Genomic DNA, 19965 nt, shown 5'->3' with positions numbered 1-19965 from the left:
CAGACAACAACATTATTTTATGGAAAAACCTTCTTCCTAGAGTATGAAACTAATACTGTCATCTACAGTAGATCTTCTTTAAATATGTTTAACATCCTTCTAATGTAAAATAATCTGGCATGTGTTGTGGTGAACCCTGAATTGTATGGTATCTAAGTGCTCAATAAATAATCAGTAAATGGGAAACCTGCATAATTAGTGCTACCAAGCCATAGAGTCTGCATAGTCTTTGGAAAAGACTCAGTTACTCAAAAGAGTGAAACCGGAACCCTAACCCTAAACCCTTTTATCAAACCCAAATCTTAAACCTAACCTAATCCTTAAACCTAAACAGCAACTAACTTTAACCATAACCTATACCCTCATTCTTTCCTTAACTCTAAACTTCTAAACTTAAAGCTTAACACTCACCTCACACTTACCCCTTACCTGACTTATTTACACTTACTGAATTACCACCAGAGCTGCATAACCTTGACTCAGTGTGAGAATCAATAAAGTGCATTCTGGACCAGATTACATTTTGTGTTATTATTTTTTTTTAAAACAATGGCTTTACAAATAATTCAAAGAGGGAAGTTATGTTTTAATGTAGTTAGTAAAAGCCTCCACCATTACTTAAATGAAAGGCAGATCATATCCAACAATGCAGACAAGCCATGTTTCAGAAGGACACAAAACCAAAAAGCAACACAATGTCATATTTATGTAACACCTAAAGAAGGCTCCACAGCCAAAATGTTGTGTTCATTCTGTTCTCTTTTCAGCATGGAATAAACCTTTACTTGTCCCTTTGTCATATTTATAAACAGTTACAAAAAACAAGTTGTGAACCCTTTAGAATTACCTGGATTTCTGCATTAATTACTAATAAAAATGTGGTCTGATCTTCAACAAAGTCACAATAATAGACAAACACAATCTGCTTAAACTAATAACACACAAACAATTGTACTTCTTCTTGTCCGTACTGTACACATTGTTTAAACATTAACAGTCTAGGCTGGAAAAAGCATGTGAACCTAATGACTTCTCCAAAAACGAATTGGAGTCAGGCGTTCCAATCAATGAGATGAGATTGGAGGTATTGGTTGGAGGTGCCCTGCCCTATAAAAAGGGCACACAAAGGTTACTGACAGAGTCTGCTCTTCTCAAGAAAGAGCTGTTCATGTGAACTATACCCTGATCAAAAGAAATATCAGAGAACCTTAAAAGAAGAATTGTAGAGATGCATAAAGCTGGAAAAGGCTAAAAAAGCATTTCTAAAGGCCTAGGTCTTCATCAATCCACAGTAAGACAAACTGTCTACAAATGGAGGAAATTCAGTACTGTTGCTACTCTCCCTAGGAGTGGGCGTCCTGCAAAGATCACGGCAAGAGTGCAGCGTGCAATGCTGAAGGAGGTGAAAAAGAACCCTAGGGTAACAGCAAAGGACCTGCAGGAATCTCTTGAACTTGCCAAAGTCTCTGTTCATGTGTCCACTACAAGAAAAACACTGAACAAGAATGGTGTTAATGGAAGGACACCACGGAGGAAACCACTGCTCTCCAAAAATAAACATTGCTGCACATCTCAAGTTTGCAAAAGACCACCTGGATGTTCCACAACGCTTCTGGGACAATGTTCTGTGGACAGATGAGACAAAAGTCGAACTCTTTGGCAGGACCGCACAACGCTATGTTTGTAGGGAAAAAAAGCACTGCACATCAACACCAAAACCTCATCCTAACCGAGAAACATGGTGGAGGGAGCATCATGGTTTGGGGCTGCTTTGCTGCCTCAGGGCCTGGACAGCTTGCTATCATAGAGGGAACAATGAATTCAAAATTGTATCAAGAAATTTTACAGGAGAATGTCAGGGTAGCAGTCCATCACCTGAAGCTTAAGAGAAGTTGGGTGATGCAACAAGACAATGACCCGAAACACAGGAGCAAATCAACAACAGAGTGGCTTAAACAGAAGAAAATGTGTGTTCTGGGATGGCCAAGTCACTTTATTGTGGAATGACCTGAAGAGATTTGTTCACGCAAGGAATCTCAGAAATATCAGTGAACTGAATCAGTTTTGTAAGGAGTAATGGTCTAAAATTCCTCCTAAACGTGCAGGTCTCATCAGCAGCTACAAGAAACGTTTGGTGGAGGTTCTGCTGCTAAAGGAGGTTCTACCAGTTACTAAATAGAAGTGTTCTCATACTTTTTCCAGCCTGGACTGTGAATGTTTAAATTATGTCTTCAGTATTGACGAGAAGAATAATTACAATTATTTGTGTGTTATTAGTTTAAGCAGATTGTGTTTATCTATTACTGTGACTTATTTGAAGATCTGACCACATTTTTATGTGTAATTAATTCAGAAATCCAGGTAATTCCAAAGGGTTTACAAAATTTCTTGCAACTTTACCTAATAATTGATCATAGCCTATATTTTGATAACATGTTCTTTGGCATCTTGAGAAACACCAACAGCAGACCTCTGACCGTAAAATAATTCTAATATTTTATTAACAAAGCACTAATGAGGCAGCACCTTGGCGTTGGTGCAGTGGTTAGCATTGCTGCCTCACAGTGCTGTGGCCCTGGGTTCAATTTCAGACCTGGGATGCTATCTGTGTGGGTAGGGTACACCCTGGATGGGATGCCAGTCCATTGCAGGGCAGACACATACAGTACACTTACATTAGGTAAAATTATCTTTACAAGACAATTAACATACCAATATATTTTTGGACTGTTAGAGGAAGCTGGAGCATCACACAGGAAGCACCCCAAGTCCAAAATCAAAACCAGGGACCCTAAGCTGTGAGGTAGGAATGCTAACTACTGTGCCATAGTGCTGCCCTATTTAAAACTTCAAGATCAGAATTTAACTGAATATATCTGACTAAAATGAATGTTGCAATGCAGAATTTAAGGGTACAGATCAGGCTGCTACTTCTCAAACGCACAGGACATCTGCTTAAGGATGGTTTAACTACAAAGCTGCGAAAGCAGGAGAGCTGAACATGCATCTCTTCTTAACCATTGCAGTTCTGTAAAATATAACAATCACCAAGTTTTATACTGATACAAAAATGTTCAATATTAATGTTAATATTAATGTTATTGAAAATAATTACAGATCTGGTTCAAGGGGGATTCTGTGATGGAAAGGCTAGAGATACAGCAGTTGTGCTTGTAGGTGTGAAGGAAAGAAAGTGAGACAATTCAGGTGTCGGTTATAATCAGGTCCAGAATTAATACAAACACCGAGAAAATACTTAAATATCGTCCTCTGCTATCATAGACATGCAGCAAGATTCACAACGTGATTTTTACTGTGGGACACCGGAGTACTTACAAACATGGCACTTGTTTATGAGCCCAGGAATACAAAATGTCAACAAGTGCAAATTTGTTTGGAATGAGTAAGGATGACATTAAAATGACATTCGGGGTGGAACGGTGGCACTGTGGCTAAGGATCTGTGCCCGTGGCTGGAAGGTTGCCCGTTCAAATCCCACAGCCCGCAGCCACAGCTGGCTGAGGAATCCTACTCTATTGGGCTCCTGAGCAAGGCCCTTAACCCCAACTGCTCCAGGGGTGACCTAAGTATAAATGCCTGACCCTGCTCTCTGACCCCGAGCTTCTCTCCCTGTCTGTGTGCCTGTGTGTCTCATGCCAAGCCGGGGTAAGCGAAAAGACAAATTCCTAATGCAATAAATTGTATATGGCCAATAAAGTGATCTTATCTTAAAAAATAGCTAACAGCAAGGACAGATTCACTTTAGATTTGGCAACACAGTAGTGGCTTTAACTCAGAAACCAGTGGTAACTCATATTTGTAAAATTCAGCTCCTATGTGAAGTATCCAGTACACACAGTAAACTGTTTTATACTGAGTTAATGTCCTATTCAGCTTAGCTGAAGTTGTGTTTGTCTTTTCAATTCAATGAATTTCCAAGAATCGTGTATTGTTGCCTGAAATTTAATGAAGTACCCTGTGCTTTGGGAACCATGCACATTCATTCAATACCCAAGAAGCAAGAGCTAGATTTTTTTTTTAGATTTCCATCAAGGCATTTTGGAGTTAAAAACAGTTCCTTCTGAGCAGCCTTGATTAAACTTGTTAGAACAACTTAAAAAAACTGAGGGTGCTTTAAAATTATAACCAATTTGACAAATCTTTAGCATAGGCTTGTCAGCTGAATAGTGTGCATACAGAAAACAGCTATTTAATGGAAAACAATGGTGGATTTTTGCACAAAGACCTTTGTGTACAAAGCATATACGCTGTTAGAAAACATGTAGGATTGTGTGTTGGAGGAAAAATATTGCCTTTATACGTTTCCTAGTTGGAGCACTGTACTATAAGCAACCTGAATGAACCAGTGCTGTACCTTGCCAGAACCACTAAACTCCCCATCAAACACCTGCAAAAAGTCCAAGTCACAGCAGGTCAACACATGAAAAATAATAATTTTATGAGACAACATAAGATACTGAACGGTGTCACTGTTATCCCAAGACAATAGATATAAAGGCTTAAATCTGAAAATTCACTTCACTTTGCTCAGTTTTGAATTCATACAACCAAGTTGAGTTGAGCGTAATTTGTGTAAGTGGAAAATTCAGCAGTTGTTCTGAGGCTACAGTGCCTTACAATTCTCACTTGAACTGCACTGTTTACAGAAAGTAAATGCCTTGATTATAGTTTATTAAATTCTTTTTTATTACTAAATGTAGACATATAGTTTATATGTTGTAGTATTACTACTATACACCACTATCACACTTGATATAATCAGGCATGTTTCATTCTTGAATGCTGTGAATGCTTTCAGCATCACCAGCACTTGTTTACCACAATTTACCTAGGTTTTACTATTTTACACATCATAATTATAAGACAATATTGTTAGAACAGGAATTCCTACCAAATGTTCTTTCAACAGTTCTTGTCCATGTCTTGGCTAATTGTTGATCTACTTAAAAGGCATATAAAGTTCAGCTACTCTTTCATATAATTCTTATCTGATTCTTGGGTAATTATTCACCCATTAAAATCCATCTATAGTTTCCAAAAAGAATAATGCACTCAGTAATTTGGTTGAAAACAAAATTGACAAACATATCAAAAGTTAACCATGGGAAATCTGTAGTTGCAACTAAAGTACCTTGGTTAACTTTTAAACGGAGGAAATCCAGATTTCTCCTGTGTGCCCTGGTAATGACAGTCTGCAACACCTGCTTAAATCATCATTGTTCTGGTCTTCAAACTAATCAGGCACTCATTGTACTTACGGGCAGTCCAGGTTTACCAATCTGGCCATCCTTTCCATCTTGGCCTGGGGTACCAGGGAGACCCGGAGGACCTGGCAACAGTGCCGCTGAGGCATCCAAAGGTACACTTGGACCAGGGGGACCAGGCTTTCCAGGGGGACCAGGAGGTCCTGGGGGACCCTAAAATAAAAGAGCTCTTATCATTTGAGTCTATATATGAACAACGTTCTCATGATGTACTAATTAAGAACTTTAGCCATTTTCTATGCATTTCCTTTCATAATGGAAGCACAAGAGATGTTACAAACACAATTTAGAAAAAACATACAGATCCAGCCATTCAAAAAGAGGGAGGTACGCTGCAATAAAACGTGGTGGACGTAGCGCAACATACCGCATGTTTTTTGAAATAGGATAATAGTATCATGAAGTACCTTGTAAAACCCCCAGGTGGAGCTCATAAAGCATAATGTCCAGCATTTGAGGTGTCGCCAGAAAAAGCCCGATTTCGAATCCCGATCACTGCTGAGGGACAATCTTTTTCCAATTAAGTATTTAAGCTGTATACTGTTTAGACTTTAAAACGACTTTAAAATAAACTCTGTATTACAGCATGCTAAACATTAAAAAGTCGGTATATTTTATAAAAGCAAGATTGCTCGGTTGACAAAAGAACACAACCTTCCACCTTCATCATAAATAATTTAATTATGCATAAATATGATGGAAAATTTGGTAAGATACAGTGGGTTCTGGTTTTATCGTGCTTGTTCTAACATTATTAAGCTTATATTCTGTACTTCATAAAAAGTTATAACGTTTTATCCTTTTCTAAGAACATGTAGTAAGAACACCACTTGCTGTTATTGTAAAAAGATAAATATTTGTTTCTTTTTTTTTAAAAAACTTCTGTTGCCCTTGTAGTGGTAACCGCCCAGGCGGTTCAAAGCGCGATCAGAGCTGAATTCATAAAAAAGTCCACTATTATAGCTTATTGTGAACATGATGTGTCTCTTTCAGGTTTACATACGAATTGAGAACATCTATATTTTGTCTTAATCCAAATGTCAGCAGCCAGTAATCAGCCAACAATTTAACTTGGAATTTAAAAAAAAGTACAACGCCTGGGATTGAATCCGGTCCATCAGCGGCATTCAAGAGGATACCAGCTGGCTGGGCTAAAGGAGACCTCAGCCCAGATGCCAGATTTGCTCTGAGAGGTTGTGTCTGGCAAAACTGGTTCCGGCGTGTGTATCTGGATGAATTATTATATGTCATGGTTTTGTGTTTAAGCATTTCTTAATGGAAATATTTAAGTTAAACAAGGGAGGGGGGAATGATTAGTTTTTTACAATTGCCAGTAATCGGAGAACAGCCTATCAACACGATGAGCAAAGGATTTTAATTTTTAAAAACTAAATACAAAATAAAATACAATAATGTGTCCCTGCCTAACATCGCATGACTTTAAAGCTGTAAAAAACTGGTTTAGATAGTTAAAACCAACTTTTATGTGCAAAAAACAGGTGATTTTTCTTCCTAGTGATCAGCTTAGAATCTTTGTGTACGCTGTAAGATTTTTACTTTTTAATTAAATGTTTAAAATCCTTGAATTTCATAAACGCAACACACATTTCAAAAAACTTTTATTGTAGTGGTAATGGACAAAGCACTGCAATCAAAATATTACTTTTGGTTTGTTTCTTATACAGTGAATACATAAAACTAGTCCACTATTACAGCTTGTTGTTGGCTCTGGCATGAATTTCTGTATTTGGATAAATTATGCGGTGGTTTTGTGATTAAGGATTTCTTCGAAAAATTCTTTAAGTAAAACAAAGGAGGGAAGAAGGGTTATTTTTACAATTGCCACTCTGAGATTCTGACTGATTTGATTCCCCTCATTTAGCTGAAACGGATAAAGAAATCATGCAGTAGTTATATGTATTGGAAAGCGCTCTGTTTTATTAACAGACACTTCGACTCAAACCTGTGTTGTATAGTGATATACTGTAGATGTGGGTAATGTCATCCCCATTAAACAATGTGCTTATTGCGCAAATCCTGCTAAACTAGAAGCATTGCAGAAGGTGATAAACTGTACATTATTTACTGGAGCACAGTTGAGTTCAAAGAAGGAAGTCCCCCTGATTATTGGTACCAACAATGTTGTCTCAATAATGTACAGACGTACAGAGACGTCACAGTTCTGTACAGATTACAGAAAAGTGAATGCTGAAATTCCACCAGACATCGAATGTACTGTTCAACCATAGTCAAGGACCGATGTGCTGTTCCCTTTTGTAACAGGGTTACTCCCTTGAAATTAGCTAGAAGAAGAGTATTATTGCACAATGTTGTGTGGCGCTGGGGAAATTTCTCTGTAAACTGAAGAGTTACAGAGGAGACATGTTGTGTATCGCTTCTTTTTACACTTGTAAGAACATTCCAATGTTAATGCGACACAGAAGATATTATTAATAACCTTTTAAATCTGAAGCTGTTAACTCTTCTTCACACCTGCATGTCAAGATCATGGTTTCAAAATAAAAAAACATAAAAGCTTTGATTGCATGAGAACGTCATGATTGTTACGCAAGGATGTGAAACGTGACAATTTGTTACAATTACCATCAGGATAAATGGACTGCTGCAGTTGAACCCTTTGCAATGGCTGGATAGTTAACACTTCCTAATTGCTTTGTCAGTCTGTCTGTGGGGGGGGCTGACACTCCTCCATACACTTAAGTGAAAAATTTATAAAAACGCCAATGTAAACGTCATATTTACAATTTGTTGAAAATAAAAATCATCTCGTTTATATAAAAAGTTATATCAATGGGCAGAGTGATGGAGACTGAAATGAATGATACTACCAGCTTTGTTCCCTTCTCTCTGGTGCGAGATGATAATGCGCCGGCATGAAAACATTCCCTCCCATTTTTAATCATTCTGTGTCCGAATCAAAGCGAGTGAGAGAGAGAGTAGGAAGAGACACAGAAAAAAGTGTATAAAATTATATTTTATCTTCATTTTTTTACTTTATAAGTTTGTATTTTACTTATTTTCTGATAGTCAGATTCAACATATATTTGAATAAATTATTGTAAATTAATGTTTTTACAAGATGTGGAAGGAGTGCAACAAATGATTACATTGTGAATTTTAATATTATTGATTACCAATAGTTCATGTTAACACCTGACATTCTTATTTAGATGTACTGTAAATAAAATATTGAACTAAGTGTGACATTCAGGAAAAACAATCGAGAATAGTCTATATGAAACCAATAGTATAGATGAAACTTTTCTAAATGTTTTTAAAAAAATAGAAGCTGTAGAACGGTCTTTACAGTTAGTGGAAAGTGCGCTAATTTGTCAGCAACCTGCTGATCTGCTTAAAACCTGTAGAAAACATTATTTTGATTTCTATATGGAATGCGTGTTGCATTTACAAAATTAAAGTATTTAAAATGTTTAATTAAGAAAGTAAAAAGAACTTACAGCTTACACAAAGACTCTAAGCTGATCGTGCAGAAGAAAAAACACCCATTTTTTGTGTATAAAAAGTGTTTTTACTGATTTATAAATATAAAGTCTTTTTGTGTTAATTTAAGTGTCCTTCCTTCAGTTGGATTGCATGATTAGCCTGAAACAACTCGGAGTTATTGTTATGATTTCTCCATTATTATTATTATTTTGGAAATATTTTGGCATGTTCCTTTTAACCACATTGCTGTCGATACTGTTGCAATAGACAATGAAACGCCCAGAGTTTGTAATGTCGGGCGCTCTGAACGAGTTAAACTTTGATGCAGTACAAATAAATGTATCTCCCACAAGCTATACTGTAGTGGCTTTAAAACTATACAACATCGCACTGTATACATGTGGCACATCTTTGTTCAAGTTTTAAAACTACAGTATGCAAAAACGAGTGTTAAGAAAAAACAGGACATTTGATTGCTGGTTGCCTTGTGTAAAAGATCAACAATGACAACAGAGCATGCTACTGAAAATTAATTCCCCTCCCACAGCAGAACGGTCTATTCTACATACCGTTACACAGTGGGGTGTTAACACTCCTGGCCTTAGTGAGAAGTACGGAGACGTGTTACATAAAGTGGCTGCAATGGAATATACTATTTTCTAACCGCTTTATCCAGGACAGGTAACACTGTCACCAAATACTATTTGGTAACATTTTTTACGATTTTGACAGACTTCAGAATGGTTCGACTGATGTTTAAAAATGTAACATTGTAACAACGTACTGTGGTAAGAGCACAGAACATCTTTCCGCCTGTGAAAAGATTTGTGAATGTAGTTTATTCTTATCTATGTCTGTGTGAAAACAGGAAATACAGAGGGAGTTTCAGAAATTAAACAGAGGTCTGGAACACCCTGTCTCAAAAATACACATTTAATAAATTGAAGGTTGTGAAAACAGTGAAAAATCACCCCGAACAAAACACAATTTTAAAATACAAGCAGTTTGAAATTATTAGTTGTTATTAATAAATCAATTAACTTTGAACGTATTGTGATATTTAGATTTTAATACCAACAAATTAAATATAGTGTCGATAATATTTACTATTTTAGTTTTTCAAAGAAATGTTTATTTGTAAAAAAAACTCACGGCAAGAGCAGGGTTCAAGTCCCCCACCTCCAGCATGTGAATCGCATGCTAAAAACCATTACACCAATGTGCCGCTTGACAGCTTAAGCTATAGGACAGTAAAACAGGGTGAATGAGCAAAACTGATGCAGATGTTTACAAAGAAAGTGTACTACTGTAATAATTTGAATATAATTATAATTATTAATTTCTTTAGATACACGATTCCATATTAAATTCCCTATTAATCAGATTCTAAAAAGAATGCTTTTTTACTGCGATAATGATCACAAGTATTCATAGAAAAGGTTAAAACATTATAACATTTTATAAAGTATATAAACTTAATATAGTCAGAAGGAGCACGTAAAAACTTTTCCAAAATAACCACAGTAAGTAACCAAAGACTTTGATGCTTAAAATGTTTATGAAGAAAGTGGAATACCGGTTTGTATTTTTTATTTAAAGTACCAATATCAGCCATATACTGTCACGGAAGCTGGGGGCTAGCCGTGGAGAGAGACTGGCAAGACAAGAAGACCTTATGCATAGCGGTAAGATCGGAACAAACACAGGGGTTCAGTCCGGGCTCAAGGTATCGGGCGAAGTTGGGGACACGACAAAAGCCCTCAGGTAGCGGACGTTGGGTGACCTGTTGAGGCAAGCCTCTCGACAACCAATCCCAACAATCGGAAATATATAGCCCCAGACAACAAGACACACCAGAAGAACAAGTAAAGCACAGAGAAACTAGGATCAGGACAGAGCAGGAGCGCCCTCTAGATGTAGAGGGCATGACATACAGTGGTGTGAAAAAGTGTTTGCCCCGATTGAGATGTTGTGGCATGACCTTAAAAAAGCGGTTAAGGCTCGAAAACCCTCCAATGTGGCTGAATTACAACAATTCTGCAAAGATGAGTGGGCCAAAATTCCTCCACAGCGCTGTAAAAGACTCATTGCCAGTTATCGCAAACGCTTGATTGCAGTTTTTGCTGCTAAGAGTGGCCCAACCAGTAATTAGGTTTAGGGGGCAATCACTTTTTCACACAAGGCCATGTAGGTTTGGATTTTTTTTCCCTTAATAATAAAAACCTTCATTTAAAAACTGCATTTTGTGTTTACTTGTGTTATCTTTGTCTAATATTTCAATTTGTTTGATGATCTGAAACATTTCAGTGTGACAAACGTAAAAAAATAAGAAATCAGGAAGGGGGCAAACACTTTTTCACACCACTGTATACAGCTTACATAATATGTTTATATTCCTAAATTAATATCATTTATGGTGTTCAGAGACATTATGTTCTTGTTATTTTTGTGCTCAGCTACCAACATTTCCCTTTAGTTGTAAAATTCCATATTATTATTCAACATTAAGCAGATTTAAACATGCACAGTAAAGAGATTAAATGAAGCAATCGTTTCACTAACAACCAATGCACCATGAGTGCCACCTGTCAGTCATTTTAGCTAGCCAATCACGTACTACGGTATAATGCGCTAATCTGCAGATTTTTTTGCACAGTACAGGGTTTTACCATGCATTTTGAATGGCTGCATCTGTAATACCATGGCATTGCTTTATGACATGCACTTTAGCACAGGAATTTGCACAATTTCCCAATGTTCAACTGGCATAAATACAATTTTCCACAGGAAGACACAGAATCTCCTAGCCTTTATTTATAGAAGCTGGAACTAGATATTCCTGTTTTAGATAAACAGGCATCACTCCTTAAAAAACAAAATTATAAAATTATGCCACTATTTGGATCAATTATTTTGGTCTATGGTTTTGTTATGCTTGATCCAGAAGGGTGGATACATAAGAGTAAGAAAATAGTGTGTGCTCACTGACACCACTTGACCTGAGCATTACAGAAATAAAGCCCACTAACATCTTTCAGTGAACTCTTAAGTCCCCTTAATTACCAGCAAAAATCAGATCTGATTAAATATAAAGAAATTAACAGTAGTTAATGGAATAAAACATTTACATGGTTTTATTAGTGTTAGGGCATGAAAAAGGCCAGGAATAATCTGACATGCTTTGACCTCACAGACACAGTAACCTGGAGTATTCTTAAACATCGCTATTAATTTTGAGAAAATGTACCGGTTCTCTTGCAAACTATAACCACATGTCTGAGGCTGCAAGCAAAAGTGCTCTAAACAAGGTACTTACTCGGATAACTTCTGCATCACTGTCAAAGTCCCCAAAGCCTGAACCATAGCCATCAGCTCCACTCTGAAATAAGAAAGGCAACCTTAGCAAACCACCTTCTGTATATTTCAGAACTAAGTCCAAATTCAGCACCTAAATCTCTAAAAAGACAAGGGGTGTTGCTTCAGTGGGATACAGACCAGAAATCGTGCAGGACTGGGAGGGCCAGGCGGTCCAGGCGGGCCAGGCAGCCCTACTCCAGGATCACCCTATGGAAAAATGAGAACACAGCTGTAACAGCAACCAATGAAACTGGCACAACTGGCTTTTTGTTTCAGAATTAAAAAAGCCTGTAGCTAGTTGCACAAAACATCTCTAATATTGTATACTGTAAGTACTAGTTATGGATATATTTTCACCTTAACTGATGGTGTTTGTGTTCAGTTACTTTGTGCGATTCCTTAAAAACCTAGAAGCACTAAAGGAGCACACTAATGTCGAATCATGCCAGTTTGGAAGTTTTACTTTTTGACTCACCATTTTATTTTTACCTTACGTATGAGATAAAGTCACTTAAAGCCAGACTGTGGAAGCCTCCTCCATTATGGCCAATGTTGTGTGTCAAGGTGTCTCAGCTAAGGAACTTTAATCTTCCTTTAGCTCTTGGCAAAGCCAAAACTTGAACTCCCTCTGTATTTCTGTTAAACCTCTTGTCTTATCTATCTTTCCTATTTAAATGGATTTAATTTGTATATTACTGTTAACTATCTTAATAAGACAATCATGAAAATTGATAATTTTATATAATAAAATCTCAAAAACATTAACAGCACGATGGGGACTTCCTGTCATTTAATTTAAATAAGTAGTTGAAATGCCTGATGCATAATCTTACATAAAACAATAGTTACAATAATTTATGTATCCGTTCCTTCAAAAAAATCATCCACATACATATCTTTTCCAGAAAGTGAAATCTGAGAAATCCACCGCAAGTGTCTGTTCAATATGAGAGCTGAGCAAACACTGTGAATGTCTGGTTGGCCAGCTCAGCTTACACACTTCATAGTTCAGGTGGGTAGCTGCGTCAGCATGCGTAGGCTGCAAAATCCACAAACTGGACACCCCTGGATGCCCCATCATATCAGCATGTAACTGTCCAACTACTTACATCTCAGCCTTTCTCGACAGCCTCATGAGACCGCTGGTTGAAGATCTTCCCTCATACATCAAAGACACCAACCACGCGCTCCAACTTTTTAATGATTTCCAATTTCAGGGTACCGAATGCTACATTTTTACCATGGACATCACATGTCTGTACACCGTCATTCCCCATAATGACGGCCTTACAGCCCTCAAACACACGCTGGACAAGCGCACAGTGCTTGATCCACCCACCCACACCCTGGTACGCCTTGCAGAATTGGTCCTCACACTGAACGCATTCTCTTTCAATAATCTTTTTTACCAACAGGTCAGTGGAGTTGCCATGGGCACCAGCCACCGGGGTGGAGTGGTGGCTCTGTGGCTAAGGATCTGCGCCTGTGACTGGAAGGTTGCCAGTTCAAATCCTGCAGCCGGCAGAGGAATCCTACTCCTTGGGCCCCTGAGCAAGGCCCTTAACCCCAACTGCTCCAGGGGTGCTGTATAATGGCTGATCCTGTGCTCTGACCCCAAGCTTCTCTCCCTGTCTGTGTCTCATGGAGAAAAGCTGGGGTATGTGAAAAGACAAATTCCTAATGCAAGAAATTGTATAGGGCTAATAAAGAAACATTATCACATAAACATTATCATCATTATTATTATCAGAATGGGACCCAGCTATGCCAATATTTTTGTCGGCTGGGTAGAAGAACGCTTCTTCGCTTCCTACACTGGCTATGTCCCTGACCTCTACAAACGATATATTGATGACTGCGTCGGTGCCGCCAAATGCTCCAACGATCAGCTTGAGTTTTTCCTGCACCATTTCACCAACTTCCACCCGTCCCTCAAATATACGGTTAACTTACCTTCCACTACTCTTCCGTTTGTAGACATCAACTTCTCTATCAACTACCCCCGACTGTCCACTCAGTTTATTACAAACCCACGGATTCACACAGCTACCTCCAGTACAGCTCATTTCACCCCAACCACACTAAAAACTCTCTTCCTTTTTCACAGTTCCTTAGGCTACGACGATTATGCAGCGACGACAACGACTTCGAGAACCAAGCCCTCAAAATGTTCTCCTTTTTCATCAAGAGGATACCCCAGCAGTTGTGATTGACAGGGCCCTTGCCCGAGCCAAAAACACCCCCCGGACCACCAACCCGATCAAGAACTCCCGCCGTAACAACCGCATTCCTTTGGTGCTTCCTTACCACCCTATCACACTTCCTATCCCCAGGACCATTAACCACAACTTTTCCATCCTACAGGATGATCCCTCCGTTGGGGCCCTCTTTTCTGATCGCCCTATCATCTCATATTGCAGACCACCTAATCTGCGTAACCTCCTTGTTCACAGCTCCCTTGACCGCCCTCAACAACCATCCACACCAGGCACTTTCCCTTGCAACAGAGCTCGCTTTATCACCTGCTAGTACACATCCACCACCACACTCATACAAGGCCCCTCAGGACAATTCCGGATCACCCAGACAGCATCTTGTACCTCCAGAAACCTTATTTACTGTATCTCTTGCAGTAAATGCCCAGCCATCTACATTGGAGAAACAAAAAGGAGACTCGGAGACCGCTTCAGAGAACACGTCAGGGCTGTGAAGATTAAAGATTTCTCCAAGCCCATTGTTTCTCATTTCACCTCTGACGGCCACGGCCACTCTAATCTCTCCGTCTGTGTTCTCAAAGACGGTTTTCCGAACTCATACATCAGAAAGACCACCGAAACTAAAATTATTCTGCAGCTAGGATCACACATTCTCCCTTCTCTTAACGACAGACTACTGTTCTTTTAAATTTTGGGGAATTGCACACTACTTTTCTGTTCCTAGGGACTCTTAGTTGTCCAGTGCCGTAGGACAGCAGTTTCCATACCTTCTCTCCCTTTGCACCAGACTCTCCAGGCAGCCCTGGAAATCCTTGTGGTCCCTTTTCACCCTGGATGGAGAAAAAATACCAGGATTTTATTTTTTAGACATACACCTAAGGCTTTAGTTAGACCTTAAATGGAAAGATTAGGTATAAGTGGTTTGCTTAAACATAACAACAAAATTGAAAAGGTTTTGTTAACAACTGTGATGATGACTGAAAGACTTGTTCAAGCACATCCAGGGACATAAACTTTGCTTGCATAACACAAACTCAAAGTAGTTACTGGCAGTCTCTCAGTCCATGGTCTTTGTTTAACTGGCTGCAGAAATGTAGCAAACATTTCGGCAATTGAAGAACAAAACCAGGAATTTACGTCTGCCAGTTCTACATTTCAATTGTGTTTACTGTATGTGACACATCAGGTTTTAGAGCTACAAAGCACAACTAGAGAATTCTACTACTCTACATGGGCAGAAGAAGTCTCCAGGAAATGTTATTTGATATAATAGTTAGTGCCAAAAGTGTTTCAACTAACTTTTATTTTCAAATTATATTATTGAAAGGCCTGTCTTTCAGATGCCCATTGAGGAGCAACAAGTAAACACAACAAAAGCATCTGGAAGAAAACAACCTGAATAACAATGAATAAATGGTATTAGATTTTTTTCTTTTACCATCAGTTCTCTATTTTCAAATTTGTTGTCCTTATCCTAATGGCATTTTCAATAAAAGCAAATTCACATTTTAATCATCAAACTCCATAGTTAACGGGGGAAGAATTGTGAATATCTTAATTCTTCTTCTTCAAAGTGGGCTTTTAAGAGCAAGCACTATTAATTAACATTTGAAAAAACAGATAATTTAAATCTCACCTCTGGAATAACTAAATGCATTTAGTGAGATTTAGTGAATTTATTAGCCTGGAAGTGGTGTGAATATTATTCAGATTGCAATTAATTAGAACTTCCCTTAGAAACTAATTAACCATTTCATCAAAAGAGACAGAAGATCTTGAAAAAATGAATAAGGAATTCTAAAAAATATAGAGATCTGTGCAACTACCAGTAGTTAACTAATATTAGCAATGATTGCTTTTGAATGTACTTGATATTCGTGGGTGTTCAGAGAATGAGTGGATTGAGAAAGTAGTTAAATACTCTGTGAAGACACACAACACCACTGTTAAATAACCATTTTTAGATTTATGATGAGTTTCAAGCATTCTTCTCAAAATACAAGAAATTAGAGGGATATCACAAAGTAGTCTTTGTGTCTTTCATAGGCTTCCTCTAACAATTCCAATCTGAAATGTAGTATAACAAGTAGAAATAATTTTCATTATCCATGTTTATCCATTATTTCAGCCATTCAAAAGACCCAGTTGGCATTATGTATGTTTGAATAATACTTACGGGTGTCCCATCTTTTCCAGGAATTCCCTAAAAGACAAGGAATGTTACATTTTAACTGTGACATTAAGATACAGTACACAAAAGCAAACACAAAGATCTTTACTCATGTAACTACATATAACCCCCTACAGAAGAACATGTGTTGTTGGAAGGAGATGTGTGTAAACACAATCTTCTCTGTGATTACAAGTGGATGTAATCACTGAATGTTAGCTACATCCCCTCTCATGTGTATGCAAGGAATGTACTGTATCACATGTTTGCTGCAGGGTCCACAAAATCATTTGTTACCAACATTGTGCACAGCAAGCTAAATGATACCTTTGGTGAACTACAGTAATATACAGTATATATGCATTACTGGGCATGACAATCACCATTTCTCACGCTGCTGGGTTCCTAGTTATTATCCTATTGAAAAACAAATGTATGCCTCAACTATCCACAGCTTCAACCATTGAGCCTCAGGTTCCTGCCAGCCACGACAATCAGCTGATCTAACTGCCTTTGGCGAGCATGCACCTCTGAAAAGCAATGTGGAAATTTTCACAAGCATAAGCAACCCACCAAAATGTTACAGAGCATTCTGGTAACTATTTTTTCTTTGTAAAAATGTCATCATACAGTAGTTTCAGCTGAATGTCACTCAGTAATGTAGCACTCCTTGTAGCAAAATCTGTGAGCTCTTGGAAAGCACACAGCCTGATTTTGTAACATTGTAACAATACACCATGAAAAACAACAGCTTTGTCATGTTAGTACTCTCATTAGTTTATTCTGAAGCCTAGAGCTAACATGGAGTTTGAATTCTCCCTAAAATTGGGACTAAAACAAATTGAATTGCTAAACCTCAACAAAACAAGATTTTGCAAAGTGAAGTAGTGTTATAAGAAATGTTGCATGTATTTAAAAAGGAACAAATATTGTATCACTCATTTTCATGATGATTCAGTTTGAGAATTTACTGTTGAAAGAAAAATGCCCAAAAATATTTATAAAATGTTACCTCATTAAATTACTGCAATATCATATCATTATTCATGTGTATTGTTATCTCCCTGTGGTTTATAAAAATAACCTGTTAGATAATAAAATGGAGAGTTTAGAGTAATACATGCAAAGAGCAACAATGTTACTATTGCTAACAGGTCTGTTCATTTACATACAGAGTAAAAGCAAGTCTGAAGCATTATTTAGCTAACAAAACATTCCTAGTGACCAGGCCCCTATATTACAGGACTGAATGAACCTGCTAGGGAAAACTGACACCATCTTCCTAAGCTGCAGTTTTTGTTGCGGATAGCCTGAGATGACAAATGAAAGTGTTGCTGTTTTACTGTGAAAGCCCCACAATAACAGCAGCAGACCTGGCCTGACATAACAGAGAGAAACATCTTTTATTAGTTGTGTGATTAAATCAATTTCCAAATTTGATTTTTCATTAAACAATTAAGAAATCAATTTAGTTTTTTCAAGTGTGATTAAAAGAGTTGTTTCATGTGCCAAATAAAAGCTTATTAGCATCAGTAGACAAACATATATCAAGGTAATGTTACTTACTGTACATTCACCTCCCTCACATTATATGTACAATATCTGTCACCAGTTTAGTAACTGCTGGAGGGTTCATTTACATCAGAGTTCAGAAATGGATCACTCTGGTAAAAATTCTGTTCTTGTTTAAAGGAGATCATGACAAAAGGACATACTGGCTGGCCATCCTTTCCAGGGGGACCCGCTGTCCCTTGTAGTCCTGGGGGCCCCCGGGGTCCTGGCTGGCCTTCAGCAGTTCTAGTCTCCCCTGGGGGCCCAGGAGGACCAGGGGGCCCACGTGGGCCAGGGTCACCCCGCTCCCCTTTTTGACTATAGCTTGAAGAACCCTAGGTGAAAAACACAGCAAAATAAGGAAAAATGAAATACATTTGTTAAGGTGCCTGCTGCCTTGTATTGGCCTTGTTCATTGTACGTCCCATGATGACTGTATGGGTTATAAGAGTCATGGTGTTATCTCTGTGAAGTATCCCAGTTCTTTCAATTTTGTTTTTTACACTGAAGAACTCTGAATCACAGCACGATAATATGCTGCAATGAGACTTTGAACTGAAGAATTGCAGCATGTAGTTGAATGTTAAGCTATCTGTTCTAATTATATACCAATACCAAGACTACACTAATTATACTTAGCACTGCCATTCTACAAAATAATTATTTAATCATTCTCTCTCATTGAATTATTTTATAAAAACTGTTTGGGAGAATGTTAGCATTCATATTATCACAACTCAAACTTATTCTGCATTTTTTTTAAATATTAAAATCCAAATATCAAACATCAAACATTAAAATTATGTCCAACGATATAATAACTGTCTATGGTTGAACTGCATAACAAGCAGATAAGCAGTACGGGATCAAGCTGTTAAGAGACTAGAACCATTCAGTTCTGGTGCCTATATGTGTATGTTAATGTATGGGCAAAATAATCTGAAAGAAACATTGGCTAATAATCCAGAGATATCTATCTGGACACCTGCTCTGGAGATCTACTGACATGGCTCCAGGAGGTTTCAAATATACTGTACAGTGTCACCTGTACATGAGGAACTCACACTCTCCACTCTTTCAGCGGGGTATGATTCCACTCCAAGCTCGCTGTCTCCCCTGGATTGATCAGTAATCGAGCTAGATTCTGCAAATACAAAGAAATAAACAATAAAAAAACCTTTTTGGATTTTTGGCCCACAATGCTATCAAATCAAATCAAATCAAAGTTTATTTATCAAATGCACAACAATACGGTGTGCAGCAGTAGTTGCTGGCAATGAAATGTCTTTTTCTGCGAGCTCAAAAAATTACAAGAATCACAAAAATCACAAAAATTCAGAAAAACACAAAAATCACAAAAATTCAGAAAAACACAAAAATCACAAAATTGAGGTTACATTTTTTAAATTGAATAAAACTCAATGTGAGTAGAGCTGTTATGTGTCCATGGTGTATGCAATATATACATGTAGTGCAGTTATGTTGAATATAGTAAGAATTGTGTGTCCATGTAGCCATTACAGGTGATTTGCTAAGGAGCTACAGGTTGGCTATTTAGCAGTCTTATTGCCTGGAGGTACCATTTACCAGACGGTAGAGGGAAAACAGTTTGTGACTGGGATGACTGGGGTCCTTGAGAATGGACCTGGCCTTCACTGCCTTTGGATCACTGCCTTTGTCTGCACCGCTAACAGAACACAGTAAAGGATCAGACTGACTGAAACTAGTGTTTGAAAGCTGTCACAATCCACAGGAACAGTGTTACTCCCTAAAGATGGGAAAGACTGGACTGGAATAACAAATTATTTCACAGAGCCTCTTTGGTAGTGGTTGAGTGCTGCTGAGTCGGTATCAACTCATGGCAAGCCTATGGACAGTTCTACCGTCACTATCCATAGAGTTTTCATGGCAAGATATGGAA

General features: G+C 37.9%; 1 protein-coding gene across 5 annotated transcripts in view; it reads right to left on the bottom strand.

The window, feature by feature from the left end:
• The window catches only part of LOC148657297 (collagen alpha-1(XV) chain-like), a 116405-nt gene that overhangs the window by 42852 nt on the left and 53588 nt on the right, over positions 1-19965 (bottom strand). For all 5 annotated transcript variants that reach the window (XM_088643380.1, XM_088643379.1, XM_088643376.1 and 2 more), the window contains 7 exons: positions 19109-19188; positions 18209-18379; positions 16500-16526; positions 15091-15153; positions 12246-12314; positions 12067-12129; positions 5280-5438 (listed from right to left, as the gene is read on the bottom strand). In XM_088643380.1, coding sequence (XP_088499506.1) covers positions 5280-5438; positions 12067-12129; positions 12246-12314; positions 15091-15153; positions 16500-16526; positions 18209-18379; positions 19109-19188 — 632 coding nt within the window. The remainder of the gene's footprint in view (positions 1-5279; positions 5439-12066; positions 12130-12245; positions 12315-15090; positions 15154-16499; positions 16527-18208; positions 18380-19108; positions 19189-19965) is intronic.

Source organism: Lepisosteus platostomus, chromosome 8 (genome assembly GCF_059453375.1).
Source record: "Lepisosteus platostomus isolate fLepPlt1 chromosome 8, fLepPlt1.hap1, whole genome shotgun sequence".
In the NCBI taxonomy this organism is placed as follows: domain Eukaryota; kingdom Metazoa; phylum Chordata; class Actinopteri; order Semionotiformes; family Lepisosteidae; genus Lepisosteus; species Lepisosteus platostomus.
The sequence above is the reverse complement of the archived record's forward strand: the minus strand, read 5'-3'. Positions and strand labels throughout refer to the sequence as shown.